Consider the following 22,705-nt stretch of genomic DNA (forward strand, 5'->3'; position numbering starts at 1 on the left):
TCCCTTGCCCATCCTCCTCTTCTAGATTCCCTTTATCACCTTCCTGCAGTTCATTGTTACTGTGAAAAAGTGTTTGCAGGAGCATTGACAAATCATACTCTGAAAAGGACTCTTTAGGATATAAGACTTAATCTACTCTATGTATGTACATGTTGTGAATGAACTGTAGGGCTGTTCCCAACTTATTGTGGATATTTTTTTGATTGGTAATCAGTAATCACTTTAACTGGAGCTACGCACCAGTGAGGCCACATTTTGAGGGACCTCATCCTTATAGATGATTAACAGTAACACTCTTAGATCTCCTATTTTGTTTTGTTGCTGACATACTCCTTATCTCTCCGACATCAGAGCGAAACCCAGTGAGCACGGACCCCAAGCCTGTAGGACATGGGACAAATACACACACAGCCTACATTAGTCTGACACAGGTCCACAAGCACTCCAGCCCAGTGAGAGTCTGGTCTAATCAGTCAGCACGATCACCAATATCATATCCGAACGACAAATGCCTACACGTTCACATTTACACTTGTTTTGGGCCAAGCAGGGATTTGAACTTTTTTTGGACCATTAACAGTGCAACCAATTTACCACTACACCACAAGGTGATCCCCAACTTATTGTAGATATTGCGGTCATATGTTCTGTATCTTCTGTTTCGTGCGTGATTCAAGTATTTGTCATGAAAATGCTGTTGGAGTAATCCTGAGTTTTTATTCATACATGAGGTTAAATGTCTGAACTTTCTTATTTTACATCATTTTATCAAGACTATTCCTCCCGTTCATGAAGTTATTCATGTATTTCATTTAATATGTGAGCAGTGGAGGTTACAATCTCAAGACAGGACCAGGCTGCAGTATCGAATTGATGAAGTTTGACATGGGAGGTTCTGCGGCAGCTTTAGGTGCAGCAAAAGCTATTGGTCAAATTAAGCCTTTAGGGGTGGAGGTGAGTATGAATTATATGAATAGCTTGTAGTTTTAAATTTTTATTATAGTTTATTTATTTAATAATCATCAGCTTATATTTTTTAAGACACAAAGCATCTTTTGCTTCAAACTTAAGTGTGAATAGGAGTTTGAACTTTGAAGCACAAGGCATAATAATTTATCGCTTTTATTATTTGTAATGATCTGCATGTAAATTTTTGAAGCACAAATACTATTTGCAGTAAACTTGCAAATCTATTTGACACGAATGATTCAGCTATTTTTAAATCTTTGGCAGGTTCATTTTATTGTTGCTGCATGCGAAAACATGATCAGTGGCACTGGCATGCGGCCTGGTGATGTAATTACAGCTTCAAATGGGAAGACAATTGAGGTAATCATGTGGAATAACAACGGGCTTTGCAAATGAGTGGTTCTCTACCAAATTTAATGTCAACAACAACATAATGTTGAAAATTTTATTTGCTTTTAATTTTTTAGTATATCACTTAATGAAGTTTTTTTAGTTTAAACTAAAGTTATGTTTGAACTTATTTTCTTAAAAGCTACTGGAAACAAATTTTGAAAATCCTTTAGTTGCACCTCATTTAGGTCTGGAGCCTTTAGGTGGTTCTCATTTTAAATTTCATTGGGGAATTATATTTAGCAGTTCCTCACTTAATGTTTTCAAAGATAGGTTTCATTGTGCAGTGGCTCATTTTTTTTCGTGTTTGGATCTAGGTTCCTGTGCATTAAGATCAAGTCAAGAGCCATGATTGGCTTCTGAAAGCCATTGTTTTTAAGATTTGTATAAACAACTTGATGTCATTTTCTTGGAAGTTATTCCTGATTTTTACGTGAACCAAATGACACCTTTTTCCAGTGTTGGCTATTTTCCATTTTTCTGAACATGTCTGTGAGCGACACCATAGTTCTTGATTGGGGACTAATCTTCCAGTTTATGTAGTAACTAAACAATGATAATAGCTAGCGCTTTAATAATGTCTTATGATGGGCTGCATAGTATAATTAGCTGGTTGCCTTCGAAGGAGCATGCAGTTTTCAAAGAGGCTCCATTTTTTTTTAAAAGATCACATTTCATAGCTTTCTAATTTTATCATATGCTTAAGTTTCCAGGACTGACAAATTCTGTTTGAAATTCAAAATATTGGTACGAATATATAGTTTTAAAAGGAATCATCTAGGTTTCATTTGAAATTCCCCTTAAAATTCTGCTAATTATGCCATTGACCATACATTTCGACTACATTATTTTATTGCTATACTCTAATTTTGGGTCTGCTGAACTTTCTGTTTGAAATTCCAATATTGGATTTTTCTATATTGTATGATGATGTTTGTGAAGTTCATCGAATATTTTACAAGATATCAATCTATTTTCTCATACTACAGATAAAAAAGAAATACGTAATATAAATAAAGTTTAGCAAGGGCGAGTCATTTCTTTATTTCGAGCATGCTTTTCTGAAAGGGTTTCCTTGCAGAGGAACTCTATGTGACTCAATCTCAAGGATTTGAGATTTCTAGTGCCATGTCCAAGGCATCAAACTGATAAAAAACCTTATTCAAAGGGCTTGGTTGCTCAGATGGATGGCTATTGACAACATTATGGTTTTCCTCTGGTGAATCATATGATGCTCTGTATATTCAAGTTCAGGGTATCAAACATATCATTCTTGTTTAGTAGGTGTATAATCTATTTCTTATAGTGAATGGTGAAATGCATAATCAGGATGTGAAGAAGGAACTAAAATTCCTGCTATGTGGGAGTTGAGAGAAAAGAGATAAGAAGCAAATGTTTTTTTGTTTCTGAGACCAAGTATATTATACAAATATTGAAAGAATTTGTTATTTGTCTATGACTGAATGTAAGTTTCTCTAACTCGATGTCATTCTTGTTTAGTATGTGTATACTCTATTTCTTATAGTGAATGGTGAAATGCATAATCAGAATGTGAAGAAGGAACTAAAATTCCTGCTATGTGGGAGTTGAAAGAAAAGAGATAATAGAAAATGTTTTTGTTTCAGAGACCAAGTATAATATAAAAATGTTCTAAGCATTTGTTATTTGTCTATGACTGAATGTAAGTTGCTCTAGCTCCATGTAAAGCAATCTGAACATCCCTAAGGATGTGGTGGTTCTTTTATTTGATTGTATGGATTATGTATAATTTGTTGAAAGAAGAGATACAAGACTCTTCCAAATTTGGAAAGTGTCAGGTTTGATGATCAAGGTTGCAGGATGTAGGATCCAGTTACTCAAAAAGTGTGGTCAGCTTCATCCATATTGAAGAATTGGCTATGTTAAAAAGAAACGAGATAAGCAAAATAATAATATAAAACACTTGAACCTAAGAGTCTTCAAATATATCCTTGTGTATTTTTAAAGCGATATGATATTGTTTGATTTACTTAAGGTATTTTAATAGGTTGAAGTAACTAGATGAAACTGACCATAAGTTTGGTCTGATGTGATGATGTGTTTTTGGGGGAATCATTTTTGGCAAGAAAGGACTCCCCAAGACAAGCAGATGCTCTATTAGTATAGAACCTCACAGTAGAGATTCTGCAAAAGCATGAATATCCATATTTAAGCACTTCAAGATCTACATTGGTCATGATGGGTGGTGTATAAACCTTAGGGCCTGTTCGGTTAGTGGAATTAGCAAAATTGGGTATTGATTCATATCCAGAATTTTTCAAAATTAGGTTTTGTTTTTTGAAATCGGATTTTGTGAAACTAGTTGGTCTCGTTTGGTTCACCTGGATGATGACTGGGAAGATACATCTTTTGCACTTGATTTGTGAAATTGGAATGGGAACTCACGAAAGCTTGTCCTCAGAGGCCAAATTCTGCATCAAAATCACAATTTGACACAAACTAAAGAGCACAACTTTGCATCCCACGAAAAAATAAACCATAAAATTGGATCCCAAAAGAACACAAAACCATTAATATTGTTGGTGACATCGAGCATCTGCAGAATCTGATTCCAAGCAAGCATGAGCTTACTCCTTCTCGTTAGGATCCAACTCACAGCATCATTGCACTGCTCAGATCCTCTTCTCTGCATCAACTCAATCCGATCTGTCCTTGTGCACATTGGCTTTACGGCACACCTGACTCCAGATCCAAACAAGGCATCCGGGCGTACACCTGAGCTCGTCTATTGCATACACCCATTACCAATGCTGAACAATCCAATGTGAGGGCATGGGGATTGGAGGCACACACGAGCTCCATCTGTGATTCTGTCAAAGACATGGTGATTTACATCAGATCCGCGCAACATCTGGTCTGATCTGGTCGCTCACATACATTGCCGAGCTTCTCGGACATGAGCTTGAAAGGCGGTTTTTTCTCACTCACAGTTGCTAGTGACAACTCTTGGAGTAGGTAGAGGTACAAAAACTCCAAATAAACCATGCGGCAACAAAAATTGCTATTGCACTAGGGCATAGGTACAAAAACTCTGAAACCAACTTTACGTCATTAAAGGCTGGGACTGCTGTTGAAATGTAGATTGCAAGCAAAGGAATCCACTATGCAAGAGTGATGTCGTAAGCGAGAATCAATCCCGCGACCACCGATATCGATGAACGCACAAATGTAAAATGGTAAACACGACTGAGAAGTTCGAACGGTTTAATTGTAAACAAATTAGGTTCACAATCACTGGACTTGAAAAATGAATACATTCTAATTTCTTTCTAATCCTCAAAAAGTGAAATCAATTCCCAATTCCACCTATCTAGATGGAAGAGTGGTAAATTGCTTTTGAGGCAAAATTAGAATTCCGAAATTCTATCCACTATCAATTTGGACACAAACGTCAAATTTGACAAAATAAGGTTACTGCTATCCCAATTCTGGTCCAATTCTGCAAAACAAACGGACCCTTAGGTTAGCATTGTATTCCAGCAGCTGCCTTAGTTATTTTGAATATCTTCCTAATCTACATTTGTTGGTGTTCTTGTTGATAATTGTTTTAAAGAAATCTCCCCAAGAAAAGAAAATACTCAACTGGTACAAAACCACAACCATTTTTTTTTAAGCACTAAACTGCATATATACAAGCACTGAAAATTACCTTGGGTTGCAGCAGAAGGCATATAAGTTTGTTCTATTGTTTTCAATACCAACTGCTTTAGTTATTGATGATACTTTTCTGTTCAATGTTAATTTTTTAATGTTGTTTTAAAGAACTGGTTGTACAATTTTTCAAGGGTTTTAACATCTGTAATCAGAAATTTACAGTTTGAACTTTTGAGGTTTTCTGAATTCTGTGTGGCCAAAACATAGAACCATGATACCATTCATACAGGGTTCTGGACTGTGATGTAGTTTATTTATATTTACATATAATATGATCCTGTGAAAATGATAAGAAAAGGTCCAATTAATTATACCATTGTAACACAGTTTATGCGTCCCCCCTCTTTTTGCCCCACATCTCGGAGACTTGCACGCACTGGGGACTTGGGGACTTCGTTCCCCCGTCCACAGTGGCGCCACCAAATTCCACCACGACTGCCGAGGATGGGGGATGTCTCAGTGTTGAGTATTTGCTGATTTAACTATTTATGTTCAATGTTCGATGTTCCAATTCAATGCAATGTTCAAGTATTTACTTTTTTACATCTTTATATCTTATATTGCAATACATCTTTTCACAACTAGCATTTGAGTACCATATGTATAGTATACACCCGCCGTCCCTTGCCACCATTCACCCCCTGTCCCCCAACTGTCCCCAAATTAAGGCCTCTTTGTCCCCCCCATCCTGGAAACTTGTCCCCCAGTTCTGCCGTTTCCCCATCCTCCAGGGCAGTGTAACTATGAATTATACTTTTGCCAGTAGTTCTCTTCTCTTAATGTGAGCATTTTGTGATGTTCTTGTTTAAGATTTTTTTTAAAGTAATTTAAAAAAAATTTTGTAGGTAAATAACACAGATGCTGAAGGTCGGCTGACACTCGCAGATGCTTTAGTATATGCGTGTAAACAAGGTGTTGACAAGGTACTTTGCTTGTGCTACCTTTAACTCTAGAATGCTATAATGAACTTCTGTCAGTTGTTATTGAGCCATATGAATTTTTGCAGAATATTTGCAATGCAATAGCTTAGTTTTTAGAAAGTGTACTAATAAACCATACAGTGGGGCAATAAAAAAATATTTGTTACATTCTGAACGTATCTGTTTTATTTAACAGAAACAGAGGTTATTTAACAGAAACAGAGGATATGTTGGAGCAATTAATCACTTCCTAAATTTACTTCGAACTTTATGCAGATTGTTGATCTCGCAACTCTCACCGGAGCTTGTATAATAGCACTAGGAAATGAAATTGCTGGTAATGTGCCTTCATCATGCACAGTTATGTTCTCTTATAATTATCATTGTGAATAGAATGTTTTTCATGACTCCCATTGAAAACCCTAATTGCAGCATTTAGCGTAAATAATTAAGCAGCAGTTATTATTAATTAATAATTTGCATCATGGCAGCAATTTTAAGGGTGGTCACCATAACAGCTACTATTAATAACACACACACGCACATGTATAGGGCAATAGCCTAATAACATGAGCAAGGCTGACACCTATTAAGAACGTATTTATAAATTATTATCAATTAAGACAGTTAGGGCAGCAATAATTATTATTTTTGTAAAGGCTGTCCCTTGTGAAGAGTCACCTCTCTTCTGTAGAGGTGGCAATAAATAAAATTAAAAGTGGTTGACTATTGGTGGAGGCTAACTCACTGTAGAAGGTGGCACTGGAACGAAAATTAGGTCAGCCTTTGAATAAGGGAGATGAAGTTTGAGAATTTATTATCATTCTCAAAAGCAACGATGAATAAGCGGTGACTCAAATTTTACGAAACTTGTGACCCTTTCACCAAGAAAGTATAAAGTAGAGCTCTTTCCAAGCATTAAAGGATCACTTATCAGTCATCACTCAGGAATCCATCAAGACAATTTCTTAGCCAATCCAACAATCATTAATCGCTCATGATATCAACCAATTAGCAAGATGAAACAAACAATTATCACATCAACTTGGGATCAAGGAAACAAACAATTCAGCAGTCAAGCATCAATCTATGAAATCATCACTCACCAATACCTCAAATCATCAAAGCAAAGGAATTCATTCATTCAATTAATCTATCTTCATCACCCTGACCAAATTCTGATAGGAAGTTGTCTCATAATAGTGAAGACTTCACAATTTCCGCTATAATAAAATATACCTTCACATCCATGTTAGCAATCTGATATCAATTGAAGTAATAGTTGTAGAATGAAGCTTCCTTCATTTCTCACAAATCAAGCTCACCAGTGGAGGAAGTGAGGTTCTGAGATAGATGACAGATCTGATGGGATAAAACCAGATATGTGTTATACTAGAAATTGACTTATTAATCATGAAGCCAATTAAATTACTCATCTACAATATTTCTTTGCTATTGGCAATCTTAAGTCCTTAACCAAACATTAAGCAATAGCCATGATGCTAATGTAGAGTCACATGATTAGTTTTAGGCATAGATGGAAAACCCTTGCTCGCTAAAAACTTGCCAAGCCCCCCCAAAAACAAACTCGGGGAAAATTCAGCCAGTTTTCAAAAAAAACTTGGGAACTGAAAACCAGCTTAAGTTTAATTTAAAATACATTTTTGTTTTTGCAAAATTGCAAAACAGCTTAAGTTTAATTAATGAGAACACAAAAGAAACAAGCAGAGTTTAGATATATATATAAATGCAAAGTGGATACAAAATCACATATTCATGTAGAATGCTGATGGCAACAAGCAAAATATAATATAGTTTCTACAAAACTAGAAGTAAATACATCATTGTAGTTAGTTTCTATAAAACTAGAAGGAAATACATCATAGTAAATAGTTTCTAAACTAGAAGTAAATACATCATAGCAAAATAGTCCAAGAGTGACTTCGAGCAGTTCTGGCCTTTTGAAAAGTAATGCTTGTCTTGGCTGTGAGCAAGTGGTTGAGCTAAGTCTGTCAGGAATATAGAATTGAAACCAAGTGGTTTGTGAGAAAATGAGTTGGATTCATTAGAAAATCCTTGTTCCAGCTTCAAGCTGACCTCAAATAGCCAAGACAAGTTGTGGGAGATAACACTGTTGAATGCTCTGAATCCTGAAATTTGGCTAAGCCTGGAATTTTTTGAAAACCCCAAAATGTAGAATTTGCATTTTAACTCCTATGAAGTTGAAATCTATCTCAAACATCTTGACAATATTTATACAAATATAACTTGAAGTAACTTATACTTGAATGTTAAGGGGTATAAATCCTCTTCCCATCTCAAATATATTCTTGTTTCTAATTTAACAAACCTATTTATGAATTATGGTTGTAAATGGTTCCTCACTTCCAGGATCTCCATCAAAGTGAAAGGTAATTTCTAAACCCTATTTGTTTTAATAAAAAAATTCTAATGTAGGGCGAAATTTGGCTACTAATAATTTGGGGACATTACAATGCTCTATGAGCATTGGATTCTAGTTATCCTTTGGGACACGTTGATTCTTTTATGTAGGGCAAAATTTGGCTACTCATAATTTGGGGACATTACAATGCTCTATGAGCATTGGATTCTAGTTATCCTTTGGGACATGTTGATTCTTTTATCTCAAAAGAAATTCCTAGCAATTGAGGCAAGATGCTTGCTTTTTCATTCACAAATGTGCAAATGACATAAAATAACCTCTTTGGTCTGTTCAGTGGTCACTATTAGGGTTGGAGGGCTGAATAGACCAAATTAGGCAAAAACTTTTTAAAATAGTCAAAGTTTTTTGTTTTTGGATCAAATTCACTTCAAATTCTTACAAAGTCCTCCTGGGTTCTTTTGTCAGAATTTGCAGAAAATTTTATTCTCTGCTGCAGAATTACCTACAAATTTGACAAGGGCCCGAATTTGTGCAGAACCAAACTTGACTTTGCTAGGTCTAGGAGTGAATCTGGTAACTTAGAGAATAACATATGCAATACTTGTAAGAGTGTGCAAAGTTCATTTTGTTAAGGTCCCTCAAAGTTACCAATGCTTGTTACATTGAGAGGCATTCTATAGTTGCAAATAGATGGTATGAGCTTGTGTCTGAATTTTTTTCTTTTGAGGTTGTAGCCTAGGAACATAAACTAAGATCACAACTGCCCATCATATAACATTGGGTATTGACAAACAGGTTCAGCTGAAGTCCTAATAGTAGAGCTGAATGTGTCTGTTTATGATTCTCTTTTTGTAGTGTACGAGATAGATTTGAGATTATGGAACTTGTAAAATGAACTAGGCTATGATATGAAATTGACAAATTTCAGCATTAGTAGTAAAATGCAGAACATAATACCAATAAAGTAGCTCAGATCTGGAACAAGAAGATCCATTTGTATGTGTCACATGAGTCAGCTTATCATGAAGGGTTTTGGTGCATAGTAGAGGGCACAATTATGAGGGTCAGTTCTCTTCCTCTCAGGCTTCCAATTTTGTCATCATTGATTTAATGAAATCAAAAAGGTTGAGGTGGACATGAAACCCAAGACAAATGAAATGTTTTATGTGCCTAAAAGGCATGAATGATGATTTAATGTGGAGGAGAATCTACAAGTGGAGATGTTTGCTTTCTTGGTCTCATCATTAGGAGCAATATTATATTAAATTAAATTTTGCCTTTTTGGCAAAAGACAGTTGTTAATTAGCCATTTCCCATGGTCTACATTTTTCAGATGCAAAACATGCATCTCTTTAACTGACTAGTAACTTAGTCACATAGATCACTCCTCTTCTTTTGTTCTGATGTCTAACCATCACGCATTGTTTATATTGTTATCACTAGCATTCTCAGTGCCTTACTGTAAAAAAATATCTAGGAAGATAAGTAGGGCCCATATTAGATGCCAATTATCATTAGCTGTTATTGCCTCCTTGGAATTTATGATTGCTTTGTGGGATTTCACTATTTGAACGATTTATCACATCTCCAGGGAAATAGAACATGGAACTCCAAATATGAAAACCACGTCTTTACCATTTGAAGTGTTCCCGCTTGATTTATAATTCTCAATGTTTAATTTTTCTTGGCTTGTATATTCTTTGATTCTTCTGATGCTTTCTGTTAAATTTCTCTATCAGATTTATTTGATCTAATTCACTTGACTTAACATAAAGATGGTTAAGTCTTTATAGAGATTTATATTAAAACATATAAAGGTTTTAATTTGCATATGAAGGAACTTCAAAATATATATAAATATTGAATGTGATTTGTATCTCCAATAATCTTGTTTGTCTTCCTTTTATTAATTTATTGACCTGCCACACAATTTACTGCAGGACCTACCACTCTTATCACCTCACATAAACAGCCCGTACTTCCTTATGACTTGGTGCTGATGCAGAACTAGTAAATCAATTCAAAAACGTATTTGATGATTTGAGGTGACCGGCATAATCTCAAATATATAGTAAGTGTTGGGGGGGGGGTTGGGGGCGCATGCACTAAGGGGACGTGACCCCTATGTGCATTGCTAAACTCAACCGACACATCGATAACTGACAGGGTTTGGCGAACAAGAAAAACAATTGTGATTAATGCCAAATCATATCTGGTCAATGCAATATTAAAAAACAACCCTTTACCAACTCATGTCAACATGGCATGACAGACGTACAAGGAATACCCGACCACATGTGGGTAGTGACATGCCTTAGAATAAAACTATGCTCGATGCCATCGTGTGTCTCCTCTTATGATTGCTCAAGAGCAATCATAACATAACCCACGTCACTTTTATATGTCAAATCATGGGGTCTGCCAAGACATAGACAACCAGATGAAACATTATAAGCAAAAGGTAATACATGCCCGATCGGGCTTATAGAAAAGATTTGACAATTATATATATATATATATATATATATATATATATATATATATATATATATATATATATATATATATATGTGCATAGGATTCGATTGTTTAGTTTGAGCCTGTGATCTCAACATGTAGTATGCATGTATATGATTCAGTCTCACTGAAATATTTGGATGTGATTATGTTTGTGAATCATTGGCTGATCATATGGATTCCATCCTTGTCTGAGTTAAGTACACACAAAAACTAGGCAACATTCTGGCTCAGATTTGCCACAATTTCTGTCTTCAAAGGTAGCCAGGAAGTGTCTGTACCTGGAAAAATTTACTGAAGTTTGATTGTTATCTTTAGTATAATGAATTTCACTGCAAATGGTGGTTGGCAGGTTGCAGTGTGGGTCAAACTCATCTTCCCTACTCAAAAGATAAAGGTAGAGGGATGGGAGTAATACAAGAAATTCACTCGTTTTTTGGTTAAGAAAGGCATGTAAAATGTTATTTTTGTAAGCAGTCTGTTTGGTTACACACAGCACATCTTACCCAGAAGTACTTTGCAGTATAAATTTTGTCCTTCATTTATGTACATGGCCTGATCTAGGTTAGTTGACATTGCCATGTTAACTATTTTGAGTCGATTTTGTTGCCTTCCATTTATATCTATGTTATGTTTCTTTTGTATTAGCTGTAGAGCAACTCTACATGTAAGATAAAACGGGGACTTGCACCCCCTCCCAAACCTCAAAGTACTCGTCCCCCAGACGTCCCCGCACCAGGTACTTTAGTACTCAAGCACCCCCACCCCATTCCGCAACCATGCCGCTGCTGGGATGGGTACTTGAATTTTGATTTTTGAATGTTACTATCGGGTATGTCACTATGTTTAATGTTCAATGGTTCTAGTTCATGTTGCAATTTGCTATCTTCAAGTATTTTAATTTGGTATGTTCTACTGAAACACTATTTCATAATAACTAGCATTTCAAGTTCTATATGTATACTATAGAACACCCCTCCTTGCCTCGTCCTCCCCTTGCTGCGCCCCCCCTCCCCCCCACCGTCCCAAAAATGAGGCCCATTTTCTCCACGTCTTGGAAACTCGTCCTGCCATCCCGACGTACCCCAGTATTGGTGTTACACTGGAAATCTGTTTTGGTATTCCTCATTCAATGAATACCTTATGTCTAAAATATTGCAAAAGTGGCAAGTTGCGTGCAAAAGAATGATACTCTCAAGCAATGGGAAAACTTTAAATCTATACCATAACAAGTAGTAGAGAAGAGGCCTTATTATTTTTTATATGCTTATTGATGGTCTGCAAGCACTTTTTCATATTCTTGTATTCTTTGATTTCTTAAAGTTTATCAAGCAGTACTCATGGTGACTAATGTCAACAGCCACAATTCTTCACCTTACAATTCTATCCATTCTCTTATATATGACTGTTATGAAATCATTCAGACAATAGGTCAGGACCTTTGATATGTCAGTACGGTTTTGAGATTTTTCAAGTATAATGCGTTATAGTAAATCCTCTAGAATTCATCATGTTTTTAATTATTGATGATTTTCTATATCTCTATATTCAAATATCTCATCCCGATTTTCCTGCCTTAATACAAGCTTTGAATTGATCAAATAACAAATATTGTAATGATCTGTGAAAACATCCAGGAATTTTTCTTCATCCAGTTTTGTGGGAATTTTTTTCTATTATTGCTAATCGTGATGATATGAAAATTGACTCTAAGACATGCAAGGAAAAACATTCAATTTAAAAAAACATTTGCATATGATTTCAGCAGGTCTAATTACTTTGCAGATGTCAATATTTAGCATTATTATTGAAGATACCTGCATGGATAGAATGATGCTTTGTCAACATTTAGCATTGTCTTCTAAGATATCTGTATTGATAAAATGACTATTTGTGTATAAACAGTAGATTGCAAACAATAAGCTTTTGTGTAAACAGTAAGCTTATGTACAAGATTATCTTATCAAACTCTTGGTATTTCCAGGAATGTACACTCCTAATGATGACATGGCAGAAGAAATATCCAAAGCTTCAGAGGCCGCAGGAGAAAAATTTTGGAGAATGCCACTGGAGGATAGCTACTGGGAAAGCATGAAATCAGGGATTGCAGATATGGTTAACACTGGAGGTCGTCCAGGTGGCTCTATCACTGCAGCACTTTTTCTGAAGCAGGTATACTAGATTGCTTTGAAATGTTGATGTGGTGGTTTAGTTGCAAACTTTATTGAGTAAATGTCCTCATGGTTTCCAGCATCAAGATCAATGTATTAAGTTTATTCTAGGATACCGATGCGTCTGGAATGGGCTAGGCTTCTGCATCCGATGCGGACGGATTCTGGATGCATCTGGAAGTCCTGCGGAAGCTGGCTGGAAGCCAGCCACAGGCTCCCAGATGCATCTGGAAGCCAGGTAACCAACAGACTATCTTAAAGATGGGATGGTGCCGGGGTCTTCATCGGTATACCCTTTTTCCCATTGCATGCAGAGGTCATCTGACTGCAACCATTAACGATACATCAACAGAAAAGAAAATGAATTATAAAACATCATTCTGCGGTTGCAGATCAGGTTGGTGATCCAAGCCAAGACGACAGATCTGAGGTGGCATCTTGAATAACGTTTACCACTGTTATTACCATTCAAGCATTCACTGTTCAAGTTGGAATAATGACTCGTCGTAGCTTATGGAGGAATCCCGAACATAAGACAAGTCGGCAATAAAAACGCTACCAGAATGGATGACATTACCTTATGTCCCATGGGAAAACATAAGCAGTTGCCCTTTGAAAAAACTTCCAGCTCAATACTTTGGTTATCAAATGGAACTTTCTTGGGGCCCGATTGAAATCAAATTACCCAGCATCGTTGAGGAAGACTTTTCTCCAATAATATATAATACCTGATCTGCAACTGCAGGAGTCCATCAATTGCACGATCGATTCAGGGGCAGGAGTCCATCCTGGCACATTTCGATACCCCACTTCTATAGGATGTAGCCTATATATATATATACACGTTTCGTCCTGCATCCCGTATCCGCTTCCGGAATCCACTTCGGAATCTGCATCCGAATTGGTAACTTAGAATTTATTTATTAGGGATCAACTTTGGGGTCCCATTCCAGCTATAGAATTAATTGTTCAAACATCATAATTGTATAGCCACAATTAAGCACAACATGAAAATTACATAGCCACCCTTATCCAAGCACTGACAGCAAAATGCTCAAAGATTGGATTTAAAGAACTGCCTTCCAAAACAGAGCAGATCATGCAGAACCAGCCCTAACAGGAAAACAACTTACAGAAGAGACCCAAAAAACTAAAACCTGTGCCTAGAGAAAAGAACATCATTGGAATAGATATAAACAGCTTTGTGGTCTAGCTGTTTTCTCATGTGCAACCGATTCAGTGCTCCTTGATGCCTTCAATGATCTCCGGCTTCTGCACTACCCTTGTCATCAGAGCTTTTTTCAATTTGAGCATGAAGCCACCAGACAATTCTGAGCACCATTATGAATGATTAATTATTAAACACAAAAAGATTAAAGCATATGGTGCCTTGCCATTCTTAGGTTCTGGAAGAGCTCCCACAAGACTTTAATATCTATTCTCAACTCGTGCAATTCTTCTTGCAGCTGCATTATGTAAACTTCAAGCTGAACACTTGTGGGTTGATATTGACACACTACATACCTTGGCTCATAGAGAAAAGACCTCCTTCCTGCACATCTTCCTCGTCTTTGACCATAATCAAGAGCTCCATCAAACAAGTGCTATTTTTTTCATTCATCGTCGCCTTAGAGATCTTCTTCTTAAACTCAACAAGAATCATGGCATCTGACCTAATGCATCCAGTATCCTTGCCTAATATGGCCTTTACCAGCTGCAAATTAATCACATTATCACAATTGAATATCCCTTCAAACTTTGGTCCAGAGTGGTTCCCTGCTTAAGCGGCTCCCTGGATAACTCCACATACACTATCCATGATCCTAAATATGATCCCATGACTGCTTCGCAACAAGAAGCCCATGCCTAGCACCTGAACCAGACTCAAAGAGCCATCTACTTCACCCAGAATTCTACCTCTTCAAACAACAAATAGAATAACATCATCCAATATTATTAATAGATGCTTATCCACAACTCCCTTGAGCCACCACATACTAAGAGCCCCTAAGCACTTCAATCCATCTCATTTTCTTACATAACTTATTATAATGTCTAACAATCTCATTAAATTCATAAGCTGACTAATCCTTCATAACGAAGGTAGCAAAACTACTCTAATCGTTTATGTTCCTACTTTCTACTAAAGTTATTCTTGGAGTTATGTCCCTTGATTAGCCAAACAAAATCTCCCATGCCATTTTGGACTCTGTAGCAATGAATTGTTTTGAAAGAGATATTTTTCGTTCTCCATATTCAACTGCTTCAAAAATATTTACTAACAATTTGGACAATGTCCATTTATTGCTTCATTAATGACTATTTGAGTGTTTCCCTCAACTTGCAGTATTTGAAAAGTCAATGCTGTCCATTTTGGATAATTATTCATGAAACCGTCCATTATGATCATGTAACACACATCCAGTCTCAACCCTACCAGTGTTTCCTTCGGATGCCGTGTGAAAGTTTTACTTCACCTCTTAGCTTGGTCTATGCCACATCAATTCCTCTTTGCACTCATGTTCTTTATTCAGTGTTAACATGAATAGAGAGGCTGAATAAACTGGTTAAAACATGAAAAGCCTTAATGCTGCCTGCAACTTTCCAAAGATGTTTGGTTACATTGGGTTCCAACTTCTGGCCTCATAAAATACACCTATTCCTTTGAACCACAAACCCCATAATATACACACATTAACTATTTGCCACAAGGTCTGTCAATTAGTCGAGCCTTTTTGCTAGCTTTTGAGCTGTAGATTTAGCGCACTCAGAAAAGGCCAGAGCACTTTCAGCAATAAGAGAAGCTTTGAGCATATGGGTCGGCCATAGTCTGCAATAGCATACATTTCACCGTCTCCTCTTCATTGCAGCATGACAGATGCCTGGAAGACCCAAAAATATTTCTCATAAAATTATCAAAATTTAAATCTGATTCCTTGCAGCTAGCCAAGCAAAAGTACAACATGTTGGCAGAGCCTTGTTATTGCAGATCAGATTAGGAAGACAATCATTAGCAAGAGAGGAAAGACAATTTTGTTGTACAGCATATGCAGTTCTTACACTACAGGCATCCTCTTTTTACCCTGCCACCATATGACTTGATGACAAAATGTATTCTTTTCAAGGATGAATTTCTTGTTTCCAAAGTAATTTTTTCTCTCATTCAAAGATTTGTCTTCTTGCTGTAAATTTTGTTTCAAATGTTACTGTCTACCCTTTCAGCTTAGGAGCATTTTATAAAAATGACTGGGCACAACATAATTTATGTGCTAATTTGTTTATTACTACCTTCCAGTTTGTGGATGACAACGTGAAGTGGCTACATATAGACATGGCTGGCCCTGTCTGGAGTGAAAAGAAACGCTGTGCAACAGGGTTCGCTGTCTCAACCTTGGTGGAATGGGTATTGAAAAATTCATCGTGAGTGCTAGTTGGAAGACTGACTACCTAGTTTCTTGCATATTTTATGAAAGTATTATCCCCATTAGCAAGAATCAGTATGCAGTCTTTTTTCTTTTTAATATTTCAAATGCGGGATCCCAATTTCTCTGTTAAGTACTCACTTTAGGTATAAATTATTAGGGAAAAAATGAAGCATACAAAAGTAATGAAGCCTGCTCTATTTATGTGGATTGAGTTTTTGATATCGATGCTGTATAGATTTTGATATTTTAAAAATTTCCAGAATTAATCTTCAGGATCAATGTAGTAAGGTTTTCTTAAAAATAAACGATGGGTTAAGTTTCTTTATTTCCTGTTGACTGGTTTAATTAAACATTTTCTCATTTGTATAGCATCAATGAATGATGCATTTAAATTTTACATGATGCCTTCAAACACGATTTTACATGATGGCTTCGCTTTTGCATGTTTGGACACTTTAAACAATCACTGTTTTATAAATGAATGTTTTTTGTTTGGACGCTTTATTTTGTATGCTTCAAATTTTAGGATTTATGTTTTCAGGATCAAGTCAAAGTTTTTTACGCAAGATGTTTTGCTCTCAGGAAAATGATTAATTGAAGCACCTAGCCATTGCCATCTTAATATTTGTTGATGCATTGAGTTTGAATGTCCTGCTCATTTTGGGGTTGACATTTTCCATGTGATTACGTTGCATGTGTATTGTAAATTGAAAAACATGAAAACATAGTATGGGTCTGGCACTTCATTTCAATCACATACGGTGTTTTTGTAATTAATGTATATAGCAGATATTTTGGAAAGGGTCATTAGTTTTGTTTAAAGTTTCTTATGTCTATTAAGTGTTATTCTGTCTGCTGGGTTGTATTCTTTTTTACTAATATGCAAACTAAAAATGATAGTCGGTATGGTTATGACTCTTAACTATTCCAGAGTTAAAATACATCTGTCTGGTCATAACTATTCCCAAGTTAAAATACATCCTGCCTAGTCATCTTTATCAACTTGTGGAATAGGACACATTCTGTGTTTTTTGATGATTGCTAGTATTTGCGTTTTTAATTTCGCAATTTTTAGTATTTTGTTTTGTATTGAAAGAAAGAAGAGGAAGTTACATAGAATAAGTCAACCAGCAGGTTTCAGAGAGAAGATTCAAAGAATGAAACACTGATAACAAAGTTGTTGTCTGAGTACAAATTCTAGCTACTAATAGCCTAGATAATGTAGAATTTGTAACTTGCATGCACGGTGTTCCATATTTCAAATAAAACACTAATTGCAAAGTAGCTGTCTTGAGCACAATAGAGCTACATATAACATGGACAGCTGTAGGATTAGTAATCTTGCTGCATTGAATTGCACATTTACATTGATTAGACCTGCGATGAAGTTGAAATTGAAATACTTGTTACTTATCTGCTCCATACCCTCAGTATTGTTCTTGCATAGCTTTTGGGACTGCACAGAAAGATTAAAGAGAAGTATTTTAAAAGCCTTAGAATGTCAATCTTATGGTGATAATTATTAGCAAAAACAGTTGTACTCCTGATTTGCTGAATCTGCTCCATAGCCTCAGTATTCCTCTTGCATAGCTTTTGGGACTGCACAAAAAGAAAAAGCCATACGGAGAGGTATGTTAAAGCCTCAGAATGTCAATCTTATGGTGATAATTGTTAGCAAAAACATTTGTAGACCTGTTTTGCTAGATATACTTTAGATCAACTTCTCTAATAGAATCTGCGACCTCATTATGCAAACCACTGTTTTTAGCATATAAACCATCCCAAAAAATGTGTATCATGCTCTCAGCACACCGGCAAAATGAACAATAGGTAGCTTGTAATGTATTATTTTCCAATTGAGCACTAGAAGTTCAAATTGGTTGAAACTCTACTAGATCTGGAATTTAGAGTCAAATCTGCATTTCAATTTATAATTTAGCCAAAGAGTGAGGGATCAGTTAAGAAGAATACAAGTATACACCCTCTTTAAAAGATTGCAATTTAAAATGTATAAGACAGCCATTGCCAACCCGTAAAAAAGTTAAATATCTTTGGAGTACCTAGTTTCATAGCTCAAGGGGAATTAGAAACTGAACAAAAATTAGAAAGTTTTTACTCTTATTGGTTGATCCATAGTCAACCTTAATATTCTTTGATGAAGCCCACTTACATGCATTGAAATCACAAATGTCCTTACACCGTCGAACCCAATTTCTATATAGATAAGAACCATGTTTTGGAGTAAAGTTTATGGAATGGTTCTTTGCATGGTTTAATTTGCTTCAAAAATTTACCCATTTGTATAAAGATAAGAAATACGTTTTGGATTTTTTCTCTTATTGATTGACCCATAATCAACCTTAATGTTCTTCGATGAAGCCCACTTATGTGCATTGAAATCTCAAATGTCCTTACACTGTTGAACTCCATTTCTATAATGATAAGAACAATGTTTTGGAGTAAAGTTTATGGAATGGTCTTTGCATGGTTTAAGTTGCTTCAAAAATTTACCCATTTGTATAAAGATAAGAAACACGTTTTGGATTTTTTCCCCCATTGAATATAACAAAACACATTTCTTAAATATGTCAGCTGTTGCCGCTATCGCAGCGATTAGGGCTTCTACCCTCGTGTTTGCAATCTCTTCAAAGTCTGTTTTGTTGTTGCTAGCCGATGGTTGCTCTTTTCTTCTCATGATTGAGATCTCATTGTGAGCAAGATGTGGGTTTAGGGGGATCATTCCCTTTTGGCCAAACCTTGGACAACTTCTTTCAACCCTCTCGTAGAACCACATAATGTGCGTTTGGTATGGGTATGCCTTCCTAATCTCCCACTGCACTTCTGGGAGATGTCTTGCTATGAGGATGTTGGGAACTCCATTGGGTGGTTCTTGAAGGCTGATGATGCTACGGTTGCCTTTTGCCTTACTTTTGCTCGTAATTTGGTTGACTTGGACTTATCTCAACCACTCTTGGTGACATCATGCTCATGATTGGGGGTCGACCATGGACACAAGTGCGGGACTATGAGGGCCTCCCCTTTCATTGTCGATGCTACTTTACTACCAGTCACTTAGCTTTAGATTGTGCTCTTCTACACTGCAAAGGTGCTGCTACTTGGTGGAAGGCAACTTGTTTCGACCATTTGACTGTTCATGTTGATGACTTCCTCTTGGAGTCCTTTGAGGGCCCCTAGACTGTTGATGATGATGTTGCCCCTGCAAATTTTCTTGTTGTGACATTTGTTCATGATCTGGCTGCTACGGTTGCTTCAACTACTCTTCCATATCTTCCTACTGTTGCCATCGACTATGCTTGTGCTCGACCCTTTGGTTTGGCGGGCACTTCTGCTCCCACTTCTTCGGTGGCCTTGCACCATGGTCTTGCTAATGTAGCTCAACTTCTTTAGCACTTAGGTGGATGTGTTGCCAATTGCCCTACCAATGTCTCCTTTGTTAGGGATCCCAAGGATTGTATTGCTTAGACAATTGATCAAAAGCGAAGAAAGAACTCACACCCTCCTCTTGTGGTGTGAGTTTGGCCCCTTTTTTTTGTGGGTTTTCCCTTTGTGTTCTCACCTGCCTTAACTTGCGGTGTGAGTTTTGGCCAAATCTGTTTGGACTTGTCTTTTGTGCCTTGTTATTTTAGATATATTTTTCATCAACACCCTTTGCACTGACTTTGTGTGACCTTTGTGTTGTTGGCTTGTTTTTTGGGCCTTGTATTTGTATGCGCCTTGTACCACAAGCCAACACTCTCTTGTTGCTTATTTTTTCAAAAACATGTTTTGGATTAAAGTTTATGGAATGGTTCTTTGCATGGTTTTAGTTTTGCTTCAAATTTTATAATTTTCAATTAGCAAGTCCAAATGCAATGCAATAATCAAAATTATTGAAAATGATACAAAGTTTTTTTTATCTCAAAATTCTTTATTGGGAAATAAAAAGGATTTTAAGGGACTTTCATCTTTTATTTTTAAGCTTTGGCCCCTTCTTTAAAGTAACTTTCCTATTTTAAAATACATATAAGTTATGTCTAAAAGCCCCTTTTGAATAAATTTACAAAAATATTTACATTAATCTTTTAAAGATAAGATAAAGATAAATTTATTAATGTCCAACAAGAGACCAAAAGGGTCTATGGGATTGAAAAGCATACAAGATAAAGGACCACTAGCTACAAGAGCACTAAGCGGTGCCAAGGAAAGAAGCAAATAGGAAAAACAAGAGAAACAAAAAGAAGCAAGAAGCACAAGAATGAGGCAAGGATTAAGGATCCTTCTTCGGTAAAAAGAAGCCAAGCAACTAAGGGTACGAACTAGGGCAAGCAGGTGCCCTAAATCGCCACTGAGAAAAGTTGGGAGGGTGTCGTTGATGAGTATAACAAGAAGGTCATAGATCTGGAGTGGTTGGCGATAGTGGCACTGGAAGGCCGCTTTGTCTCACGAGCAAGAGATGAAGGAGAGAAGAAATTAGCGATTAGCTGAACCAAGGTCACTCTTTGGGGAATAAGGTTGTAAGGTGTGGTCGTGGAACTGCATAGTCTGTTTGAGGTATAGTGCAAGGCATCTATGGTTTGTGTAGTTGAAAAAGGCCGCAAGGGAGCTACACTCCCTAAAGCAATAGAATTTCCCATGAATCTCGTACAAGGTGGGATAGTGAAAAATGAAATGGATCTCCGTCTCGATGTGCCCATGGTACACAAGTGACAAGTTTGATCCTCTCTATCCATGTGGTGATCTATTTGAATCCAAAGCCGATGGGAGCCAACCCTAAAAGAGCTCGAAGAGATGCGTAAGGCATGACACCAATGCTAAGACAAGTAGTTGGAGGGCATAATAATATCGTCTCTGATGACCAGAAAATGCTTGGCATAAAAGGCCATCTTTGGGCGTAACCCGCCTGTAGGGCTACACCAAGTCGTGGTGATATACTGTTTATAAATGTCAAGTCTAACATGCTAGTTCAACTCCTGTTGTGAGGGAAGGAGGTGGGCGAGAGCATCGAGAGAGAACTGGAAGGGTGGGGAGGTGGTCAATATCAATCTCGATCAAGCTCAACAAAGACGAAGCCTGTGCGAACCAACAACGAGCCTAGGAGGATGGATCAAAATCCACTACAATGATAGAGGAGCAATAAGCCAAGTAAGAGTACTGTATACAATCTATAATAATATTTATGTTCTTTTGAAAGTAAAGTGATTGGGTTCAACTTCAAATATTATTAATTGTTCTAATTATGACTAAAGGACATGAGTTTTTTTAAAAGTGTTTGTCCTTGATCAACTATAAACAAATTATCATCGTGTGAATATGATGATTTAAAATCTAATATTAATAGAGCATTGATCTTAGAAGAAGATTTAACATCCATAAGGCTAAACATAGCCTAAGGGACAACTTATCAAATTTGGTAAACTAGTTATATATATAATTAAGTTGATAATGAGTGCACCCAACTTCTTAATGTGCTCCTTGTTGAATAATTAATGCCAAGCTAGTTCTTAAAATATTCATAAATTTGTCCTTGTCCTTGCAAGCAACACATTCAACAATAAAAATGGTGTTCACCCAAAACTATAAAAATAATAAGTTTGTTCATCCCATGCCTATTTTTGGTCTTTTCAATATCAAGTCTCATAATGAAGCTGATGCAAGTTAGTCCTAAGCTGAACAGTAAGAATTTATGCTCTCCATGATATATTGGCCCTTGTGTAAGCTTTTTGAAGTTGGTCACATATGAGAATAAACTCGTTGATATAATGTACTTTCTTTGTGCCTATGCCGTGAGGTCGCATATGAGATTAAACTCGTTGATATAATGTACTTTCTTTGTGCCTATGCCATGAACCCAATTACTCTTATAGAACTTAACCATAACAAAAACATTTATTTCTTTGTTATTGGCATGAACACGTTGAAATCAATATTCCATTTCAACTTACCCATTCCTATGCCATGACCCCAATTCCTCTTGTAGAACTTACCCATAACAAAAACATTTATTATTTCTTTGTTATTGGCGGGAACACGTTGAAATGAATCTCCTACTTATCAAATTGCTTGGGTAATTGCCTAGATGGAAAGTATTCATTGGTAAGTAGTGAATGCTTGGGAAATCTTTGGTTGATTGGTTATGTCTTTCGTTGTAATTTTTATGATTTTTCTATGCATGTATTTATGTACTTCTTAACAATAACAAAAAAATTATTCTATATT

At 36.4% G+C, this 22,705-nt stretch overlaps 1 protein-coding gene across 1 annotated transcript in view; it reads left to right on the forward strand.

Annotated features, from left to right (window-relative positions):
* LOC149566635 (leucine aminopeptidase 1-like) overlaps positions 1-16,814 on the forward strand; it is a 30,692-nt gene extending 13,878 nt beyond the window's left edge. Inside the window, exons 5-10 of the mRNA XM_089819939.1 lie at positions 828-954; positions 1,234-1,329; positions 5,898-5,975; positions 6,249-6,309; positions 12,878-13,065; positions 16,360-16,814. Of these exons, the coding sequence (XP_089676065.1) occupies positions 828-954; positions 1,234-1,329; positions 5,898-5,975; positions 6,249-6,309; positions 12,878-13,065; positions 16,360-16,488 (679 nt within the window). The 3' untranslated portion in view covers positions 16,489-16,814. The remainder of the gene's footprint in view (positions 1-827; positions 955-1,233; positions 1,330-5,897; positions 5,976-6,248; positions 6,310-12,877; positions 13,066-16,359) is intronic.
* Positions 16,815-22,705: the final 5,891 nt, after the last annotated feature.

The sequence above is a fragment of the Cupressus sempervirens genome, chromosome 3 (assembly GCF_028749045.1).
Source record: "Cupressus sempervirens isolate cs-2001-9-10 chromosome 3, ASM2874904v1, whole genome shotgun sequence".
Taxonomy (NCBI): Eukaryota; Viridiplantae; Streptophyta; class Pinopsida; order Cupressales; family Cupressaceae; genus Cupressus; species Cupressus sempervirens.